Consider the following 22,860-nt stretch of genomic DNA (forward strand, 5'->3'; position numbering starts at 1 on the left):
TGTGTTACAGATTAACTATAGTCATATGAAAAAATCAGGTGTTTTTTAACTTCTTTTGAGTAGTATATATCACACCCAGGAAAATACCAAGCATTTAATGCAAACTAATATCCTCTCAGTAAGAAGCACAAGACAACCACGGATGCTCTCATTCTATACTGCCCCACTTACGACAGGGATAAATTTTTTTAGTGATATTGTTTTTGCATGACACGCAAAACTGATTCTCATGTCATGTGTATATTTAAATAGTGTGACTTATCTGATTATTCCTATCAAAAGTTGAGTGGTATATAAATTACTAGATCACTAAACGCATACGCCGTGGTGGTATCAAACACAAGAAACTCCTAACATACTAACAATTGTCTGTCTAACTAGGCTTCTATTTAAACTGTGTCATATGAACAAAAGGACCTGATATCGGATAGTGGGTAATGTTTCCATCGAGCAGAATCCATACATGCATCCATCCTTTGCATTTAGAACTGAAAAAATACCCAAGCCGTTTGACTTTCTGGAATTTTGTTGAAACCTAACAATCCACTGTTTTGGAGTATCACTGAAATGATAACACTGTATAGAAAATAAATAATGATCTGTATTTCTATCTGCATGAATACAGTTATTGTTAAAAGGACAGCACTTATGCATGATTTATGTCATCACTGGAGTCTTATGCTTGACCTAGTGCTTACACTGGTGGAAATGTGAGAACAAAGTCACTGACAGGCATTCGTACCATATCTGTCTATGAAGTCTATGCTTGTTGGGTGTAGATGCCTTTTGTTTCCAGCCTGTCCAATCCTTTCACAAGACTACCACCGTATATGGTATGTTACAATTTCCATGGGAGATAACTCTAAAGGAGAATGAAGATCAACAGTGGCTTTGTCATAAAGATGGGTGAGAGTTGTCTCCCTTAGAGACCCCACTGGAAAGTCCTTGAGCAATGATGCAAGAGACACAGACCTGTCAGTCACAGCACATTGCAACCCTCTAGCAGGGAAATCACAGTTGTAACCACGGCGATGTAAAATCAAACTTGTACCATTGTAGGCCAGGTTTGCTGTGGAGAGACTACGGAAACTAACCACTGTCGTGTCACAGGGCAGTGCTGCTCCCAATGGCAGCAGAGTTCGCTGAAATATGTCGGAATCTACAAGACTGAAGTAAATTATGACTGGCTGCTGGAGGATGTCGTTTAAGGAAATGCTGAGCAGCGATGGTAGTGCATAGTGGGCATCTGGCTGTTTGGAAATATGGTTCCGCTTCTCAAGGAGCAACAAGAAATCCAATGTAACCTCCTTGATATCCTCAATCGACTCCTGAAGTCCACGGTTGTCATCGTAGATGGTCTGCCTGTCTAGCATAACCTCCAGCCAACCAGATTCCAGAGCAGCTACACCATGCGACTGACTGGAGTGTAACGTCAGCCTTCGATGTTCATCCTCTAAGAATGCTGTCGAGGTCATCGGGTAGTAGTTAGCCTCAATGCGAACATTTTTATTTGTTTTGCGTTTGATCATTTGGAATCCATTTTGGTCCGTGTAGTATGATGAGTCTTTGTTATGAATGTCTGTTTTCATTCTCATAATGATTTCCTTCTCCTTCAACATTTTGATGTTGATGGTGTTGGCGATGCGGACTCCGGTCGCCTGCAGCTCGGGGTGGCTGTACAGTTGGACTGAATGCTGCAGGTACGGCTGAAATAGTACCTCCAGTCTCGACATCAGAGGTCCTTCAATCACACGAATAACTGGAATGTTGTTGATGTAGAATGCAGGTTTGGCCTCACTAGAAGGATAGAAAAGATAGGCGCCACTGCCCTGGGATTTATAGGCTAAAAACTCCAGACCAATATCGGTCTTGTTGCCTGTGGCTTTTTCGATTATGTATTGCAGTCCTCCCCTGGTGGGTTCAAACACAAGCTTAATATTCTCATTCTCCATCACTATTGGGTTAGTGCTGTCTTTCTTGGGCCTTGCCTGGGGAAATCTGAGGTCTGGTGGTACTATAAGAGTCTCAGTATTATACACAGATATCTTGGCTGGGAAGACATTGTCACGATCAAATTCATCTGTTTTGAATAACATGAAAGGTGTTATACTAAATGGCGCCAACTCAGCAATAAACACCACCTCAAATTTCATATTTGAGACAATTAAGCTGTCATCCCATATTGGATTTATCTGGCAAGGGATCACATGCAACTTATCATTTTTAACGATCAGATGATCCGTGTTGACATGGAGATGGATGACTTCTCTCCTGTACTGGGCGAGAGGGTTGAACAGGACTACCCTGGAGCCCTCCTCCCCCACCTCAATGTTCTGCTTCCTGGGCTGCTCATTGAAGTTCCGCCTCACTGTTTCTGGGCGGAACACAAGTGGTGTTTCCACCTTGCCCTGCGACAGCAGCGACTGGATCGTCATCTGCATCACCGACTGCGTGGCATTGTAAGCCTGAAGGAGCTGAGTTTCATAATCCACAACCACATATTCCTTGGAGGTTCCTGTGATGGCATCATGATGAAGAAACAATCCCAGACTTCTGCGAGCCTGTTGTAAGAAAGTGGCGTACTTGAAGTAATGATCTCTAGTTGGCATCCTCCACTTTTTGAAATATGCATACGCCACAGTGTTCAGTGTGTCTGCAGCCTGGATATGGTTCTGGACGTCCCGGGAAAACTTCTTGTCAAAAGGTCTTGTAGTGTAGTAACCTGTCCAGTACTCATTGTTCCTGTCAGAATAGGGGAAGAAATCCCCGCTCAGGACAGGGAGATCTTTATTCTTCTTGAAAAACATCTTGTTTTTCTGCTCCTTCATGTGATCAAAGTAGTCCTTGAGGGTTCCGAATCTCACATTAATGTTCCAGTCTCTTCTATTGTTCATATAGTTCATAAGCTTCCCATAGTTTGTGTACTGTTGGTCCCACTCAACCTCGTAGTCGAAGCGGAAGTCGTCCCCCAGAGGGACAAGGATAGTGTTGTATTTATAAAGGTAGGACTTTTTGCGATATTGTTCATACAAATATTTGGCTTGTTTTTCAAGGTTGTCAGAGGTAATACCCTTTGCTCTGCTCTCAGAGAATTCATTTGGGACCTGCCTGAAGTCAAACAGTAAGCAAATGAACCTATTTGGTCCACAGGTGTATTTGATGCTGTACAACATGTAGGGCATGACGTGACACAGGATGTCACTGCTTCCCTTTGTGTCCCAGTACTGTCGCCACATGAACTCAAGACTGTTTTTGGATATGAGAGATCCTTTGATTGCCTGATGCACTCTCTGAATCACCATATTCTCCATGCCAGCCTTCTTCCACAGATACGGCATAGTCCCAGAATATCCGAATGGGTCAATTGACCAACTGTTCTCGGGTTTCACCCCCAGGTTCTCCCACATCCACTGATGTCCCTCCAGAAGCTGATCGATCACAGACACATAGTGGGTGGATGCTTCATCAGGCATCACCCATCCACCCAGGACAATCTCCAGCTGCCCACGACGGACCAGGCGGCGCACGTGCACTTTCACAGCGTCCTCCAGCTCGTTCCACCACATACTGAAGTACACTGTCTCTGCCCAAATGAAGGTCATGTTGGGGTAGTCGGTCAGTTTGTTGACCATGTTGGTAAGAATGTGCTTGGTCTGGTCCACATAGTACTCGTCTACAGTCTTCAGCCATCCTGGATCGTTGTGCGAGTGGGGCACCACAATCACCTCAAGATGTTCTAGATCATGGTCCACTCGGCTGGGGAAGTCAGGAGGTGCTGTCGGCATCTCATAGGACCCGTCAGGGTGCAAGTTGAAGTCTGTCTGCTGGTACACGTCAAATGTAGAGATGTTTGAACTGGATTTGGCTGTCTGTTGAAAGTGACACATGCTGGCGTCCTGTTCCAAGGAGAAGTGTTTGACTGGCCAGTAGTTGGGCTCCACCAGTCGTGCATGGTTGATGTGGGGGTTCTCGTACAGGCCATCGTCAGTGTAGTAGTACAGAACTGTAAGGGTTATGAATGCAGAGCTGCATAGGATCACAAGTCGCTGCCAAAACTTCATCCTGGAACAATCTTGTTGTGGGTGACGGCCAGCCTCTTACACATCTTAGCCTCCACCCGCCTCCCTCATATAGTCACTGGGCAGTGCTGCCTGGAAACAGAAGCACATTCATTAGGCTTACAGAAAACAGTACATAAACACACAAACACAACCTGTCATTGAGTCGAGGTAGGTGGAGTTGAGTGGGGTGAGGCATGGTGAGGCATGGTGGGTTGGGGTGAGGCATAGTGTGTTGGGTGAGGCATGGTGTGTTGGGGTGAGGCATGGTGGGTTGGGGTGAGGCATGGTGGGGCATGGTGGGTTGGGGTGAGGCATGATGGGGAAGGGTGGGTTGGGGTGTGGCAGGGTGGGTAGGGGTGAGGCAGGATGTGGCAGGGTGGGTAGGGGTGAGGCATGGTGGGTTGGGGTGAGGCATGATGGGTCAGGGTGGGTAGGGGTGAGGCAGGGTGAGGCAGGGTGGGTTTGGGTGAGGCAGGATGGGTAGGGGTGAGGCAGGATGGGTAGGGGTGAGGCAGGGTGGGTTTGGGTGAGGCAGGATGAGTCAGGGTGGGTAGGGGTGAGGCAGGGTGAGGCAGGCTGGGTTGGGGCAGGGTGTGTAGGGGTGAGGCATGATGGGGCAGGATGGGTTGGGGTGAGGCATGATGGGGCAGGGTGGGTTGGGGTGTGGCAGGGTGGGTAGGGGTAAGGCAGGGTGTGGCAGGGTGGGTAGGGGTGTGACAGGGTGGGTTGGCAAGAGGCAGGATGGGGCAGGGTGGGTTGGGGCAGGGTGTGTAGGGGTGAGGCAGGATGGGGCAGGGCGGGTTGGGGCAGGGTGTGTAGGGGTGAGGCAGGGTGGGTTGGGGTGAGGCAGTTAACATGTGACATTTCTATTTACCGACTATTTTGTGAAAAATTGATAAATGTGAATGAGGGGGGAAAATATAATATAAAAGATATTCAGATAAATATTGCTGTTCAAATGGTATACATTATATATCTATATCTATCTACATCTACATCTGCATCTATATATATATGGCTATGTGTGCAGTGGTAGCTGAGCTTGTCTCATGGTTTAACCTATTGTAACCTGATCAGATAAACTATTTATTGCAATAAGCATAAATTTCATTTTGTAGTACAGATTTCTTTTTGTAGAGCCACTACTTATATAATAATCACTTATTCAACTTGCTTCAAAAGGTGTTTCTTTTCACTTTTGCTTGTTGAAATTATGGCATGCTTTGCTACTCGTTAAATTTCAAATAGTGAATTAAACTAAACTGAGCTGCAGCAATGGCTGAAAAGACAGAAACATAATCTGTGGCTCTGATGACAACAGACAAAAACAGATAAATGCCATTCTCAAGGCACCAAACAGAACAGTTTATAAAAGTCATGCAACTTAAAAGCTGCCTTCTCTAGAATTCTGATTTTATCAATATTACCGTACCACCAAATCTATCGCCTTCTCTAGAATCCCAAGTCAAATTACCAACTACCAGATCTATCGCCTTCTCTAGAATCCCAAGTCATCTCAATATTACCTTACCACCAAATCTATCGCCTTCTCTAGAATCCCAAGTCAAATTACCAACTACCAAATCTATCGCCTTCTCTAGAATCCCAAGTCATCTCAATATTACCGTACCACCAAATCTATCGCCTTCTTTAGAATCCCAAGTCATCTCAATATTACCTTACCACCAAATCTATCGCCTTCTCTAGAATCCCAAGTCAAATTACCAACTACCAAATCTATCGCCTTCTCTAGAATCCCAAGTCATCTCAATATGACTGTACAACCAAATCTATCGCCTTCTCTAGAATCCCAAGTCAAATTACCAACTACCAAATCTATCGCCTTCTCTAGAATCCCAAGTCATCTCAATATTACTGTACAACCAAATCTATCGCCTTCTCTAAATCCCAAGTCAAATTACCAACTACCAAATCTATCAACTTCTCCTCCTGTGATTACAACATACCTGTGAAATTCTGACTTCCATGTTAGGACCTGTTTTAATACTTTATTGTTCACAACAGCTGCCAATGCTAGCTTGGATAACATCACAAATATGTAAAATGGCTTTTATGAACAAATATTGTAAATGAAAGATAAACAGATATTTTTCTAATCAGTCCTGTGGCTGACAAAGGGTCCTGTTTGGTCCTCGGTATATAATTAGTTAATAAATGAGGACAGTCTTTACAAATCATTATGAAAAGTATCAGTAGATAATATCAGTGAGAATTAGCCTATGTTCATTTCAATGCTTGCATGTTTAGGATTTACAAAACTATCAAATTAAAGGTATGGTGAAAATGTCATAAAGATTTTTTTCAGAAGTTTTTCAGAAAGCATATTTCTAATATTTGAACATTAACAGGCTTTAACCAAATCTTATTTATGAAGATAGAGCCAGCATGTAAAACAATCCATCTTGGGTCACAGACATTCTTAGTTTTTCCCTTCAAGTTTGAAAAATCTGCCTTTACCACTCATTTCAGTCATTTGAACACGGCTAAATAATTTCAAACTAATATTTCAAAGTTTTCCACAACCTTAAAAGTGGACATTTTGAGTGAGCCCAAAAGGGGCCTTAACCTAGTTCGTCCCTTCCAAAATTTCACATCTTCGCTAAATGTAATTTCTCCTTTAGTTCTCGGCGACAGATGACTAAATCTCAGTTCATGTTGATAGAACAAAACCCATATACTTCTGTATGCCATGGCAGATTAACTAAATCTCGGTTCATGTTGATAGAACAAAACCCATATACTTCTGTATGCCATGGCAGATTAACTAAATCTCAGTTCATGTTGATAGAACAAAACCCATATACTTCTGTATGCCATGGCAGATTAACTAAATCTCGGTTCATGTTGATAGAACAAAACCCATATACTTCTGTATGCCATGGCAGATTAACTAAATCTCGGTTCATGTTGATAGAACAAAACCCATATACTTCTGTATGCCATGGCAGATTAACTAAATCTCGGTTCATGTTGATAGAACAAAACCCATATACTTCTGTATGCCATGGCAGATTAACTAAATCTCGGTTCATGTTGATAGAACAAAACCCATATACTTCTGTATGCCATGGCAGATTAACTAAATCTCGGTTCATGTTAATAGAACAAAACCCATATACTTCTGTATGCCATGGCAGATTAACTAAATCATGGTTCATGTTGATAGAACAAAACCCATATACTTCTGTATGCCATGGCAGATTAACTAAATCTTGGTTCATGTTGATAGAACAAAACCCATATACTTCCGTATGCCATGGCAGATTAACTAAATCTCAGTTCATGTTGATAGAACAAAACCCATATACTTCTGTATGCCATGGCAGATTAACTAAATCTCGGTTCATGTTGATAGAACAAAACCCATATACTTCTGTATGCCATGGCAGATTAACTAACAGTCATAGGAAAAATATTGTGTGTTTTTTAACTTCTTTTGAGTTGTATATAAATAAATATTCTTTGCGAATAACAGTTCATGATCAAACAGATGTAGAATGCTGTAATTTCTTTTTAAATAATAAAATATGCACAGACTTTTCTGTAAATAGACAGAAATACACGTCATATACCGTATCCATATTAGAGGATGATTATGAAGATTACTTGGTTAAGATTGGCCTAGATGTTTGTGAGGTGGGACTTTTTGGAGCAGAGCATTTAATATGGGAAATACAGTATGTTTATTTGATAATTATTTCATTGTTTCAAAAGATTGTGTTCCTTGAAATTCATACACAATGTATAACCGTGAATGTCAGTGACATAAATATGCAAATGGCAGACAAAGGAAAAGTTGGACTCAAATTTGGAAGCCTGCATGTCAGGTCAAACCTCTTTCACACCAACTACAGTTGACACATACATCTCACTAGAAACAAGAGTGAATCTTTTTATCAATGGCTAAATCATTCCCATAAAACATTAAGACACAAACTGTGAACAATCCATTAATCTTTGCCAGCATGTTAATCTCCTTTCAGAAGGGTTTAAATAATGCATTTAACACTGGAAATGGGAGCCAAAAATATGCTTTATCCATAAATCTGCAGGAGAATCAATGTTCTGTGGCATTTAAGCATAGGTACAAATGATGTTCACAAAATTAGACGGAGCAGTGAAGGTAGCCTGTTGGACCCATGCATGACATATCTAAGCAATGAATTATAGAGGTTAGTTTCGTTTTTTCACAAATTTTGATTTCTACCCTTGTGAGACACATTGGTCATTAAAAGAATAAAACAAGTACACAAGTAAAACAAGTCACAGTATGGCATTTATGATATATGTATCCATTCTCTGTCAACTAAAGTTCGTTACAAGGAGTCAATAGCGGTAATCTGACCGTGGTTGCTGTTAATTACGGTGAGTTGTGCGATCTTCCGATCGCTTCACACACGATTTTGCCGAAATTAATTAAAACAATATTAAAAGGAATTTTGAATAAAACTATGAAATAAGTTACAAACATAAGTCTAGATATACAAAGAACACTTTTTATAGCCAGTCAGTGTAATTACATGATTAATTTGCGTACTTCAGTATGGATTTGTTGACATGGTATTTCCGGTGTTACGTGCTCACGGTAATGTCTTTCCATGGGGGAAAAACATCAAAACTCATTAATTCGTGTATAATGCGCACCCCCTTCTACACAGCTGTGTTTTTTTGGGAAAAAGTGTGCACTATACTCAAGAAAATACGGTAATAATAAATTAACACCAAATTTTAAAATATGCACAGTTAGAAATGAGTGAGTGAGTTAGTTGGGCTTAATGTCGCTTTGAACAGTATTCCGGTTACTTCTTGTTTAAAGCCAGAAGTGACACAGTTCTCAGACGTTAACCACTTCGGTGAAACCCATGAGCACGGGTATGGTCCTGACAAACCTAGAAACATAATCGGGGCGAACTGGGATTTGAACCCACAATCAAAGATTCCTGGTGTGCCTTAGGGACGCTACTCAACGAACTGTCGCGCCTTAGACGACTATGCTTGATATAACAAACATTCCAACCCAAAGATTTTACAGTCAAACCTTGATATAACAAACATTCCAACCCAAAGATTTTACAGTCAAACCTTGATATAACAAACATTCCAACCCAAAGATTTTACAGTCAAACCTTGATATAACAAACAATACTAGTCATGCTCTTGGTATTACACAAGGACAATAATGTGTACACAATGAATATAAGTAAATATAATATTTAGACATTTTAAATAAGTTCCAAAAGTCAATGGTTTGTATCAAAGGTTGACAAGACTTTGCATATGAATCAGACCTTGTTATCACACTAAAATTACTGGTGCTCCTTCACCCTTGCCATCTAGTGCATCCATGCTATACATCATCACATTATCTTTCTAAAGTGCCTCGGAAACCTGGTAATACAATATATGAATCCTGATTATACACACTGCATAAGTTATGAAAAGAGCTAGATGACATTTACTAAAAGTTGACAAATTCACTGTAAATTATTGATGATGATGATGATGATGATGATGATCATCATCATCATCATCATCACCATATCACCATCATCATCATCATCATCATCATCATCACCATATCACCATCATCATCATCATCATCATCATCACCATATCACCATCATCAACATCATCATCATCATCACCATATCACCATCATCATCATCAACATCATCATCATCATCATCATCATCATCATCATCATCATCATCATCATGTTGCATCGATCATGAGCACTGATCTACAAAATTGGGATAGGATTACCGGATCTTCATGGAGAAGCTGCTACTAATTTGCTACAGTAACATACTAATACCCTATTTATAAAAACACCCCTTTATATCAGAACAGAATTACATACCAAAGTAAACAAGGAGAATCCATTGATTGTCCTAGTGATACAGTTTGTGATCAACAAGTTTCCACAAATCAACATTGAATATCAGTTCCCAGTACTTGGAAACACTTAACCCCCAAATCAGTTGACAGGTATGCATGATTTAAATCGGGCTAAAGATACTGGATATGTGAATCAATAGTTGACTGAATTCATTTGGATGGAAACCGCCACATATGGAGAATTTCAGTTGAGTGACTTATGTTATAAAATGTATCAACACGGGGTCGATAAAAGTTTAAAACTCTGAGATATGCAAAGGAGTCTTAAACTTTTATTGACAAATGTTGATATATTTTATATTAAAAGACTTGTGGGGCAGATTCTATATATATCCCCAAAACATTCTTTTTTATTTGTGAAGAGAAATATCCAGCATCTTTAGTGTAATAAGTACAGCTAACCAGCTTCAGTGACAGAGAGATTAGTGATGTCATTTGATTGTGACGTCATGGTAACCGATGACACCGCAATGGTCTGCAAAGCAGTGATGCATTTTCATAGATCTCACCCAATCATCTTTGGAAGCCAGTTTTGGATGGTAAAACCAGTTATTCACAGAAGAGTGAGTGAGTATGGTTTTATGTCACTTTTAGCAATATTCCAGCCGGTGACACCAGAAATGGGCTTCACACATTGTACCCGTGTCGGGGATCGAACCCGGGCCTTTAGCGTAATGAGTGATACTTTAACCAGTAGGCTACCCCACCACCCCCTATTCACAGAAGAAGAAACCTTGAGTAATACCATGGGTAAAAAGCCACAAATGTGTGCTGACTGTTTCACAGGACCCCAACGGCACAGGACATTGCTCACAATATCAACCACTGGTTTGTCTGGCTAGACTTGATTATTTACGGGCCACAGTGATATAGTTAAAACAAAAGCTGACTCCAGTGTGAAACAACAAGCACATGAGCACCATTGAAATGGTTTCTTTGTTTGATTGTTGTTTAACGCCACACTTAGCAATATTTCAGCTAATATTGATATTGTGAGCAACGATCCATGCCATGGGGGTATGATGACACACAATCAACCAGGTCAAGAAGCCTCTTACGACCAGAATGGGTTGTCAGGGAACCATGAATCACCTCGGAGGACCAATCAAATGAGGTGTACCATATTCGACGTAATAAGCGCCCACGACGATATTTGCTAATATATTGGCAAGTGAACAATCCCAATTATCACCCCTTCCGATTGATCAAAGTACACAAGACTTATTTATTCGTGAATAATACACACTCGTGTGTTATATGCACCCTTAATTATAGGCAATTAAACAGTATATAAACAGTTCAGGCCATCAGCATAAACCACGAAATTTTTCTTTCAACTCTGTTTTTTCCACCAAAATAATATTCTAATAAGAGCCCCCTATTTCTAATTTTGAGAGCGCCCTGGGCGCTTATTAGGTCGAATACGGTATATAGTTTCAGGGCAGAGTACAGACATGGACATCCCATCTGAAACCACTCACTCTACTTAACAGAAGCCTTAATGCTGACGAAATACTGATCCCAAACCTCTGACATGATTCCCTCAACAAACGAGCTAACAATCCGTATAAGAATGTGAAAGACTTTATCCTTCAAGTTTACAGTGAGATTAGTCAGGGTTTTATTTCTGTAAACATTGAATACCTACTTAAACATTCTCTTTAATACTGTCGGGATCCCCCCAAAATAGTACCTTGCAATGTCATCATCAACCTTGGCATTAAGTGTAAACATTCGTATGCTGTTCAACGTTCAGTTGAGGAATCAGGAGTTGCCAGTTTACTCACAAAGTAAATACAGAGAATAGCACAGCTTCTGAGCTCCACCGAAATAAATAAGATTAGTTTTGAATCCCAACATGACAGAATATCTCCATGTCTCATCAAAAGAGTCTCACTAAGACAGACTAGGCAAGTTGTCAACACCTTTGCTCAGAAGCACAAACCTTTAGACCCCCTTTAAGAGTGCAAAAAACAACAGTGTTACACAATTGTTGCAGATGATGTTTTGTTGTCATAATATGATTTGTTTCATAACAAAAACAGTTTGACTTCTTCGGAATAGGAATATGAACAGCTTCATCATTGGTTATTAATCATCAAGCAACAGTATCCAGAAGATGAAGTATGTAATTTCCTCGCTATCGGAGACACAGAACTCTTGATGTGTTCTTCACACCCATAATTGCATCAAATTTCTTCCAGAAAATAACGGCATCTTCAAGCAGATACTGTGTGGGGAGTGGATACTATGTGCTTAACATGGTAAAAAAGCTGAGCAAGGATCAACATTTCATCTATTTTGGCCACTTTTGAGGTATTTCCGTGCACATAGTCAAACCATTATCACAAAAGAAATGTGCATTGTCAAATCTGTTCGAAACATGTGTAATTATCAGAGTCAAAACAAGCCCAGGTTTATTTTTATACCATATCAAAGGTTTAGCAACACCAACAGAGCGCTTGACTTAGGTTTTGTGTGAAACCTTTTCACCTTGACATTTTTATCTTGCATGCAGAAATCACTTAGCTCGTTCAAATGCCTTCAGATAATGCAGACAAGAAAAAACAGGGATATCTTGTACAAACACTAGAAAGAGGATCTCGGGAAGAAATCACTTTCATGTATCACTGATAATTAACATGAATAATATTTACACTGAACCATTCAAAGAAATCTATGGCTATTAATACATCAACACCTAAGAAGCATTTTTGTTTTTACAAGCAGATAAAATGGTCTTAAAATCAGAACAGTTTACATTCAATGTGAATGTCCAAGACGATCTTGAAGTTGAACACTATGACAAGAATAAATCTTTGTCAGTGATAGGCTGTGAAGAAAAGAAAGAAAAATCTTTTTCATCCAAAACCTTTTTTAAAATGGAACTTGTTAGCAGCCATGGCAACATGGTGAAGGCAGACATGTCAAAATCAGATTTTTACCGGACAAAACCAAAACTTATTGATCATCTTGTAACAAATGTAAGATAACCAGGTTACAAGTTACAAAGAATTAATGTTTGTAAAAACTTAGTCTGGACCAGACAAGCCAGTGATTGATATTATGAACAACAATCCATGCAGTTAGGGACCTATTACAACCTGTCATCCCCATAGGGTTTACAAGCAAGCAATGCAACATGATACATTATAAAGAGATAGTTGCAAAGACAGCCCCCCACAGACAGACAGACAGACAGACAGACAGACAGAGACCATATTGCTCTGTGTCCTCACTTCAGGGCAAAAGATCCGAAGAACAAATACCGTATTCGACATAATAAGCGCCCAGGGCGCTCTCAAAATTAGAAATAGGGGGCTCTTATTAGAATATTACTTTGGTGAAAAAAAACAGAGTTGAAAGATAAATTTCGTTGTTTATGCTAAGCATAGACTGCCTGAAATGTTTATGTACAACAGATATATTTTTCCAGAGTTTATTTGCCCAAGATTAACGGTACATATAACACGAGTGCGTATTATACGCGAAAAAATAAGTCTTGTGTACATTGATCAATTGGGATTGTTCACTAGCCAATATATTAGCAAATATTGCCGTGGGCGCTTATTAGAGCGGGGCGCTTATTACGTCAAATAAGGTAATCATTTTGTGATGGTCTAGTATGAACCTGACTCTTTGACAATAGGTAGGGAAACAAGAATGTGGACAGCTTCCCAGGACATGAAGGTAACCAATAATTTAGAAACATAAGATCTGGTAGGATTAGCTAATAAGATGCTGCATGGTAGATACTATCACATGCTTGTGAACCTACTTGTGTCAGAAACTGTTCTAAGTAATGTTAATAGTCCCTGGCACACAGCTCAGGTTTCACAAAAACAACAACAACTGTACCAGTTCAGGAAGACCTGTATAATATAAGTGTGCCTCTTATAAACCTACCTCATGCTGGTGTTCCCCCGTCCACCACCCAATACTGGTGTTCCCCCATCCACCACCCAATACTGGTGTTCCCCTATCCACCACCCAATACTGGTGTTCCCCCATCCACCAGCCAATACTGGTGTTCCCCCATCCACCACCCAATACTGGTGTTCCCCCATCCACCACCCAATACTGGTGTTCCCCTATCCACCACCCAATACTGGTGTTCCCCTATCCACCACCCAATACTGGTGTTCCTCCCAGAGTATAACCATGTACAGTTCCACATCACACTTCAGGGAAATCCTACTGACTTACTTGTACGTCAAAAGGAATAGGAAACCAGGATCTCTCTCCAATGTACAACAGACCTGGCAGCCCTATACTTGTAAACCTCCCTACTCTCTCCAGCAATATACAACTGAAGCTAATTACCAGGGCCTATTTTATTAGTCGCACTTGGGACTGTGTGCTTCATGAAGCATGACCCTCCCCTCTGTAAATGATCCAGCGTTGATGAGTGGGGCACCTACTTCCTACTCCACACACACCAGTCCAGGGCCCCGTTCCTCAAAGCCATCATAGCGCCAAGATGATCGTAGCTCCCATACTTTAACCCTGGCTTACGATAGTCATAGCGCTAAGATCGCTTCGTGGAACGGTGTCCAGTGCCACAGGCAGAGACATACCTAGCATGTCTCCATACACGATACACTTATCTCATTAACCGTATCACTTTGAGATCACAATAAATTTATTATTACATTTTGTTAGCAGGGGTGTGCACCCCCCTTTCTTCCAACACCTCTCATGTCAACTGTGCACTCTGCCAAGTAATGTCGTGACTTTGTTATCATGTGCAGTCGCTATTTCCAATTGGATCAGCAACTTCCTTGCCTTGTATTAACCATAAACAATCAAATTGTCCCTGTAACTTGGAAAAAAACTCATCTGTTGATGCTGGAAGTCATGTCTATCTAATGAACTCAAAACATTTACATTCCTTGTGTATCTTGTTGTCTTGATTTTTACCTATTCTTTTTAACTCATCAAATATTTATTAAAATTGTAAAATGTCAAAGAATCTGAATAGGGTTTTGTGCATATCAGAACAGCGTGAATATTCTAAAAGGACAAGATATGATAAGGATCCTTTATAGCCCACTTAAACTGTGAAACTTACAGTAAAGGCTGCGATAGGAATTCATTATCAAAGTGCCAATCTGACTTTTCTAACATTTGCCATTTCCAAGGCTTGAAAGTTTTAGATACAGACATTTGGCTTGGATGTTTGAAAAAGGATATGCTATACTACTCAAAAGAAGTTAGGGACCACTCTTTTCTTTCATATTACTATAGTTAATCTGTCATGAGTGAGTGAGTGAGTGAGTGAGTTGGATTTAACGTCGCTTTAACAGTATTCCAGTTATATCACGGTGTGTCAGCTTAATGTGGGAGGAAAGCCCGAAGTGATGCAGGTCTCAGACGTTTACCACTTTGGTGAAACCCATGAGCACGGATATGGTGCTGACAAACCTAGAAACATAATTGGGGCGAATCAGGATTCGAACCCTTAATCATAGGTTTCTGGCGTGCCCAAGGGACGCAACTCTGCACAGTGAATCGCGGCGCCTTAGACGACTGGGCCACCCGTGCCCCCTAATCTGTCATGGCATGAAAGAATCAGGTTGTCCTTAATCTGTGAGTAGTTTATCAAACTATACAATCTGTGAATGATATTTTCCAGTCACCTACTCTTATTCCTAAACAAACTCCTAAGTGGCTGAAATCCATTTGAGAATTGCCAAAATACAACTTTAGTTAATCACCCCCAAATGAAATGAGTTGCGAAGGAGTCTAAAATCTGAAGACATATGTTACAGGAGCCCCGACTGTCTTCAAACATATGGTAGTTAGAAATGCAGTGAGCCAGAAAAGAGTCGGAAACTCGAGCCAAATGTATAACAGTTCTGCCAAGCTGTAAATGAGGTTTGTGCTTTGAGGGGAGCATGCGGGGGCCGTTACAAGCTCTTTTAGGTCTAAACATGAAGCCTTACCCTCGTAATGAAAACATAGCCTGTTTTTTCTGGCTTGTCCCTTTTTTTGTTTTGGAAAATAGAAAAATAAACACGAAGTAGAATTCCTGCATGTAGAAATACATTAAATCAGAGTATCCATTTGTCAGCGAGGAAATTGAGTGACTCAACTTAAGTGTGATGTACAGCGATACATTAAAAAACAAACTGTGAAAAGAATGTAACACATTGAGAATGACAGGAAAAAGTGCGACCATTTAATTGAAAGAAAAGTTCACACTGAAACACCATTGATGAAAAAGAAAAAAATATTTGTGCATAAACTTGAGCATATGGTTTTAAAACATAAACAGTAATTGAATCAACGCTGGGTTTTTTCTTCTTTTGTGTTAATCTAGTTTGTATGTTAACAGAAAGTGGACTGTTTTAAAGGTAGGGAGATCAAAAGTATCACAGAATTTTTCCATAAGGAACAGGATCGCATTTTGAAGGCAATATGTAAGCTGACACAGTGAGTGAGTGAGTTGAGTTCAAGGCCGCTTTGAGTTGTTTCCATTAATATGACAGCATGTCAGTTTCATGTGAGAGTGAGTGAGTGAGTGAGTGAGTGAGTGAGTGAGTGAGTTGGGTTTAATGCCGCTCTGAACAGTATTCCAGTTATATCATGGTGTGTCAGCTTCATGTGGGGGGAAACCCAGGAGTGATGCAGGTCTCAGACGTTTATCACTTCGGTGAAACCCACGAGCACGGGTATTGTGCTGAGACACCTAGAAACATAATTTGCAAATGGTTACCAAAGACATTCTATCTATACTGATCTCACAAGAGTGAGTGAGTTGGGTTTAACGCCACTTTTAACAGTATTACAGTTATATCACGGCGTGTCAGCTAAATGTGGGAGGAAAGCCCGAAGTGATGCAGGTCTCAGACGTTTACCACTTCGATGAAACCCACGAGCACGGGTATGGTGCTGACAAACCTAGAAACATAAGCCTGGATGTTTGAAAAAGGATACACTATACTACTCAAAAGAAGTTAGGGACCACTCTTTTCTTTCATATTACTATAGTTAATCTGTCATGAGTGAGTGAGTGAGTGAGTTGGATTTAACACCGCTTTTAACAGTATTCCAGTTATATCACAGCGTGTCAGCTTAATGTGGGAGGAAAGCCCCAAGTGATGCAGGTCTCAGACATTTACCACTTCGATGAAACCCACGAGCACGGGTATGGTGCTGACAAACCTAGAAACATAATAGGGGCGAACCAGGATTCAAACCCACAATCATAGGTTTCTGGCGTGCCTAAGGGACGCAACTCTGCACAGCGAATCACGGCAATTTGACGACTGGGCCACCCGTGTCCCCTCCATCATAGTGTGTCAAAGTGGTGCAGGTTCTACGCCTTAACCACGTTTATTTCATGAACTCAGGCAATAAACCAGGATCTTCATCTGGTCAAATCTGGGATTCAAACTCAAGATCATAGGTTCCTGGCATGCCAAAGGGATGCAACCTAGACCACTGGACCACCCTGGTTCATCTGTGAGATACAACTCTGCACAGTGAATTGCATATAGACCATAGGTTCTACAGAACCCACAAATGCTTTTTTGTGCTTCTTTGTTTGTTGTTTAACGCCACACTCAGCAATATTCCAGCTATATGATGGTGGTCTGTAAATAATCGAGTCTGGATCAGACAATCCAGTGATTGACATCATGAGCATCTATCCATGAAATTGGGATACGATGACATGCATCAACCACCTGATCCCGTTAGTGGCCTTTTCCAGCAAGCATGGATTTCCGACGACCTATTCTACCAAGGATCTTCACGGGTCGCCCACAAATGAGATAGATCCATTTATTCTACTGATGACAGTTCAATAAAGAAATCTTCCAAAGCGATCACTGAATATGAAATGTTCGAGGAAACGGTGTAATGGATTTGATTTTATAATATATCAATGTCAGCAGTGTACAAAAAATAAAGAAGCTCTGCTAACGTGCCAAGAGATTGAATCAAGACAGAACTTTTGAAATCCAGTATGTCAATGACTGTTCATCTGCAGAAAGCTGAATTCTAGAAACCTCACGCCGGCGCACGTTAAAATGTCATTACTTCTATTCATTTTGAAGAACCTATAACAAGCCAGTGTTACTTGGAAAATGAGATAACGAAGGACAACAACCATTATTGCTATTACGCAAATTCCCGGAGGTACAAGACAGCACAGCGGCCACACTCCCCTCACCAACTGTGACCATGGGAGTTAAAAGCACTCCGTCAATATCTAAGTACGGCCCTAGGCTCAGCAATAAACTAATGGGTTTATAGAGTCGTCTTGATAGCCATGTTCCTGTAGCCCGGGAAGGGAGTTAAGCAAATCTCTTGTTGTGGTCGTCCATAAAGACTATCATTACTCCAATGTTTTAGTGTATATCTATTGAATTGTGTAGTTGGTGAGTAGTCACTAAGTGATTTTTCCTTTTGATGTCTGAGTGGTAAAAATCCTCTGGATCATATCTTTTTACAAAGAACATACTTTAATTTTCAAGGGTTATGTTTAAAAGGCCGATTTAGTTGTTTGGAGAAAGTATTTTTTGCATTGGATTACATTGATTGTGTTTTTAAATGCTATTCTATATTAGAAATACAATGATAAACTGAAATTTATATCATCTGAGTTGGATTAGAACAGAGAGATACCACAAAATCGTACAACAATATAGTAAGAATTCACTTCATCAAGTGCCCTGGCTGTGCGAAGCCTCAGGCAACCATGGCTGCTGCAGTCCTCTCGTAAAGAGATCAAAGGCTTCTCTGATGAAATGTTATATACATGCTTCTAACAAATGTTATATTTGGGATAACACTTTCTTGTACTTTTTTGTTTTGTTATCCCAAATATAACATTTGTTACATTTGACTACTTTCTAAATGGCATTGTGTGTTCAAAGGTTTCGGCCATGGGAGCCGTGCCAATTTACACTTGTCAGAGGGGTACACAAAGTATGTGATCTAGACTACCAGTTGTCGGACTTTCATTTTGTGGAAGCCTCAGTGGCTGAGTGGGTGAGGTCGCTGAATGTGCTGGCGATTAGGTGTCTCACTCTGAGAAGTGTGGGTTCGTATCCCGGAAGGGACTCAGCTCCCTAAAAGTACGAGAATCTGTACTTTACTAAGAAAGTGTTACCCCAAATATAACATTTGCTACATTTGACCACTTTCTAAATGGCATTGTGTGTTCATACATGTTTCTACATAAATACTAAACATTCTGTACTTTAATCAGTACGTTTGTATCTTGTTTCATCCAACCATAGCTTCAAGTGTTTGCATAAAATAAAAAAATGGGGACTTATTGTTTAAGTGAGTGAGTTTGGTTTGGTTTGCTCAAAACAATATTTAAGTCATATCATCAACTGGCACGTAAGTTTAATGTGGGAAAAAATGAAAAAAACCCTCAACATTTCCATGATCATAAGATTTGGTTGGTTGGTTTGTTGTTTAATGCTGCACTCAGCAATATTCCAGCTATATGACGGCGGTCTGTAAATAATCGAGTCTGGACCAGACAATCCAGTGATTGATATCATGAGCATCGATCCACACAATTGGGATAAATGACATGCATCAACTAAGTCAGCGAGCCTGACCACCCGATCCCATTAGTCGCCTTTTACGACAAGCATAGTCGCCTTTTACGGCAAGCGTTGGTTGCTGAAGACCTATTCTACCCCGGATCTTCACGGGTCCATGATCATAAGAGATCTCTTCCAAAAGCAAAGTCCTCTGTATGATTGCCACTACATCATGAGCATATGAATCATTATCAAATAGAGATGATACCAGGTGTTTGTGAACATGTTAGTACATCCTGCCCCATTGCGGCACCCATCACAAACACATGTAAAGGCAAGTCAATTGTTCACCTGAAGAAACACGGGAACATGATCCAAGTCAAAATAGATAATTGCATCAGATATCTCTTTGGTCACTGATGCATCAATTTTGGAACTGTCCTCTACATGTCTATCATAAAACATTTTGAAAACTTAACTGAGGCCTTGAATGTTGTAACCCTGATCGAACAGGAAAGTGATGCAGGTCATCAACGTTTACGACTTTGGTGAAACCCCTCAGCAGAGTTACATGGATCAAGTTCAGGACAAATCGGGTATTTGAACCAATGATCATCGCTTTCTGTCACGACAAAGGGACACAACTCTGCACAGTGATTGCACCAGCATAGACATCACAGTGAGTTTCAGGGTCTCCATGTGTATATACACCAGCATTTTCCCGAGGCAAGTGAGTTAACTGACTATAAAAGTCCAGTTTCCACCCTTGCCAAACTAGGCTGGTATTATGGAATTACATTTTGGCTGGACTAACGAGTCTATGCATAGTCCAATCAAAATCGCACACCGAAATTGAAATCCGGTTCGTAAAGTATCATGCAGATTTCGGTCGACTGCAGGATTTGCAAAGCATGTGCACCGCTAACTCGTTGTCAACAGATATTTTCTAAATCTTTTCATGTTTTTAATCAAGGTGCTCATGTGATTTGATGTACTTCGCGATGTAAGACTCGTTTTATCACAATATAGATCTTGATTATCGATCAGATCGTCTTGACTGGGCGCCACCGTTTTGTTTGAAGCAAATGCAAGTGATACGAGTGGTTGAATCTGATTGGTCAATAGGAGAGTCATAGAAAGGAAATAACTCGTAATAGCGACTGGTGGCGCTACGATCAAATCCCAGGAATTCCAGCCTAGTTCGGCAAGGGTGGAAACTGGACTTTTAAAGTCAGTTAACTCTCTTGCCTCGGGAAGATGATACACCAGTTGAGGCAGTCAACATGAGCAAATCATGTGAAGATTTGTTTAAAATATGAAACTTTTCCAGTTTGTACATGCCAACAATATTGGATATGTTTCCTCAAGTAAACAGTGATCGGAAGTGAAACCAATCCACCAAATTAGATCACATTTACAAGCACCCCATGATTAAATGTCAAACATTTCAACAACAATATTGTTATCGCACTAAAATGGTACTGTGTCAAATTTCCGAGAAAACAGTCATAAATGTAACAGCATATTAACACATACCTCTAAATTGGAAACATACTTAGTTTGTCTCCAAATGAGCTGCAGTCCATATATGTTGCGACATGTCTGCTTGTGTGTCAGACCAGCACTGTTGGAGACCGGCTGAGGCCACTATTGAAACAGACGTTTATCATGTGCACACCAGATTTTCTCAGACAAATTATTCCCACAAATCCCTTGGGATATTAAACAGTCCAGATAGCAGAATGAGTGAGGTAACTTGTTTTCTTAAAGAAAAACACACATGAAATATAAGCCTGACAAAATACACGCTCACATCTGTCAACAAACAATCCCAGCTCTGAAGCATTCTAGAACACACAACATTCACTTGTGGGAAAATGTTGAAAATACAGTTCCAAAATACAGCTTCTTTTTCCTGAGTATTCGATATGGCACAAATATTTCACTTGTAGAAGTTACTCAAGTTGAGAGGAACCACAACATTGATTTTTTCATTCTATGACATTGCACTGTGTCCTCATGACACTGCATTCACACTTCAAGAGGCTGCACTCATACTTCAAGAGGCTGCACTCATACTTCAAGAGGCTGCATTCCCACTTCAAGAGGCTGCACTCCCACTTCAAGAGGCTGCACTCCCACTTCAAGAGGCTGCACTCCCACTTCAAGAGGCTGCACTCCCACTTCAAGAGGCTGCATTCACACTTCAAGAGGCCGCACTCACACTTCAAGAGGCTGCATTCACACTTCATGAGGATGCATTTATACTTCAAGAGGCTGCACTCATACTTCAAGAGGCTGCACTCATACTTCAAGAGGCTGCATTCCCACTTCAAGAGGCTGCACTCCCACTTCAAGAGGCTGCACTCCAACTTCAAGAGCCTGCACTCACACATCAAGAGTCTGCATTCACACTTCAAGAGGCTGCACTCACACTTCAAGAGGCTGCATTCACACTTCAAGAGGCTGCACTCACACTTCAAGAGGCTGCATTCACACTTCAAGAGGCCGCACTCACACTTCAAGAGGCTGCATTCACACTTCATGAGGATGCATTTATACTTCAAGAGGCTGCACTCATACTTCAAGAGGCTGCACTCATACTTCAAGAGGCTGCATTCCCACTTCAAGAGGCTGCACTCCCACTTCAAGAGGCTGCACTCCAACTTCAAGAGCCTGCACTCACACATCAAGAGTCTGCATTCACACTTCAAGAGGCTGCACTCACACTTCAAGAGGCTGCATTCACACTTCAAGAGGCTGCACTCACATTCCAAGACTGCATTTACATTTCAAGACATTGTATACACTTCAGGACACAATATTTTAGGTAAATTAGATTGAATTTTCATTTTCTGGCTTGAAATTTGAACTGCATGATAGATATTTTCAGTCAATGACATTCTATGGTTAATTCCATTCCATTTATATTCAGAACATCATATTGCCTCTCATAATATTCAGGTTTCTACATGATTGCACTGTATGTAGTCTTCTCAGGGCCATGTTTGTTTTCACCCTTGATATTTCATGTTAGCTGTCCTCTCTTTCACTCAAAGGCTTGGAAAATCTACCAGAAACAGTGGCAACATACAGATTGTTCAAAAGAATTATCTTAATTCATCATACTTGAAACAACAGATGAACTAAAGAATGACATCCTTTTCCACGTCAATACATTTTGATTTAACAGCAATACCTTTATATCAAAGAATATTACACAGAAAATATTCTACATTTGCAACTTGGCAGGCCCAAACCTGTCACTGTTATGGACAGCATATGGCTTCCAGAACACGAATGTACCGCTCAAGAGGGAATATAGTCTGCCTGTCTACAGCCAAGCTCTCGACAGGGCAATTGCAACAGAC

General features: G+C 40.6%; 1 protein-coding gene across 3 annotated transcripts in view; it reads right to left on the reverse strand.

Annotated features, from left to right (window-relative positions):
• Positions 1-583: 583 nt before the first annotated feature.
• The window catches only part of LOC124148741 (alpha-mannosidase 2x-like), a 120,465-nt gene continuing 98,188 nt past the window's right edge, over positions 584-22,860 (reverse strand). For all 3 annotated transcript variants that reach the window (XM_048403095.1, XM_048403096.1, XM_046519999.2), the window contains one exon: positions 584-4,151. In XM_048403095.1, the coding sequence (XP_048259052.1) occupies positions 819-4,061 (3,243 nt within the window). In that variant the 5' untranslated portion in view covers positions 4,062-4,151 and the 3' untranslated portion in view covers positions 584-818. The remainder of the gene's footprint in view (positions 4,152-22,860) is intronic.

Source organism: Haliotis rufescens, unplaced genomic scaffold (assembly GCF_023055435.1).
Source record: "Haliotis rufescens isolate VD_foot unplaced genomic scaffold, xgHalRufe1.0.p SCAF_3, whole genome shotgun sequence".
Lineage (NCBI taxonomy): Eukaryota > Metazoa > Mollusca > Gastropoda > Lepetellida > Haliotidae > Haliotis > Haliotis rufescens.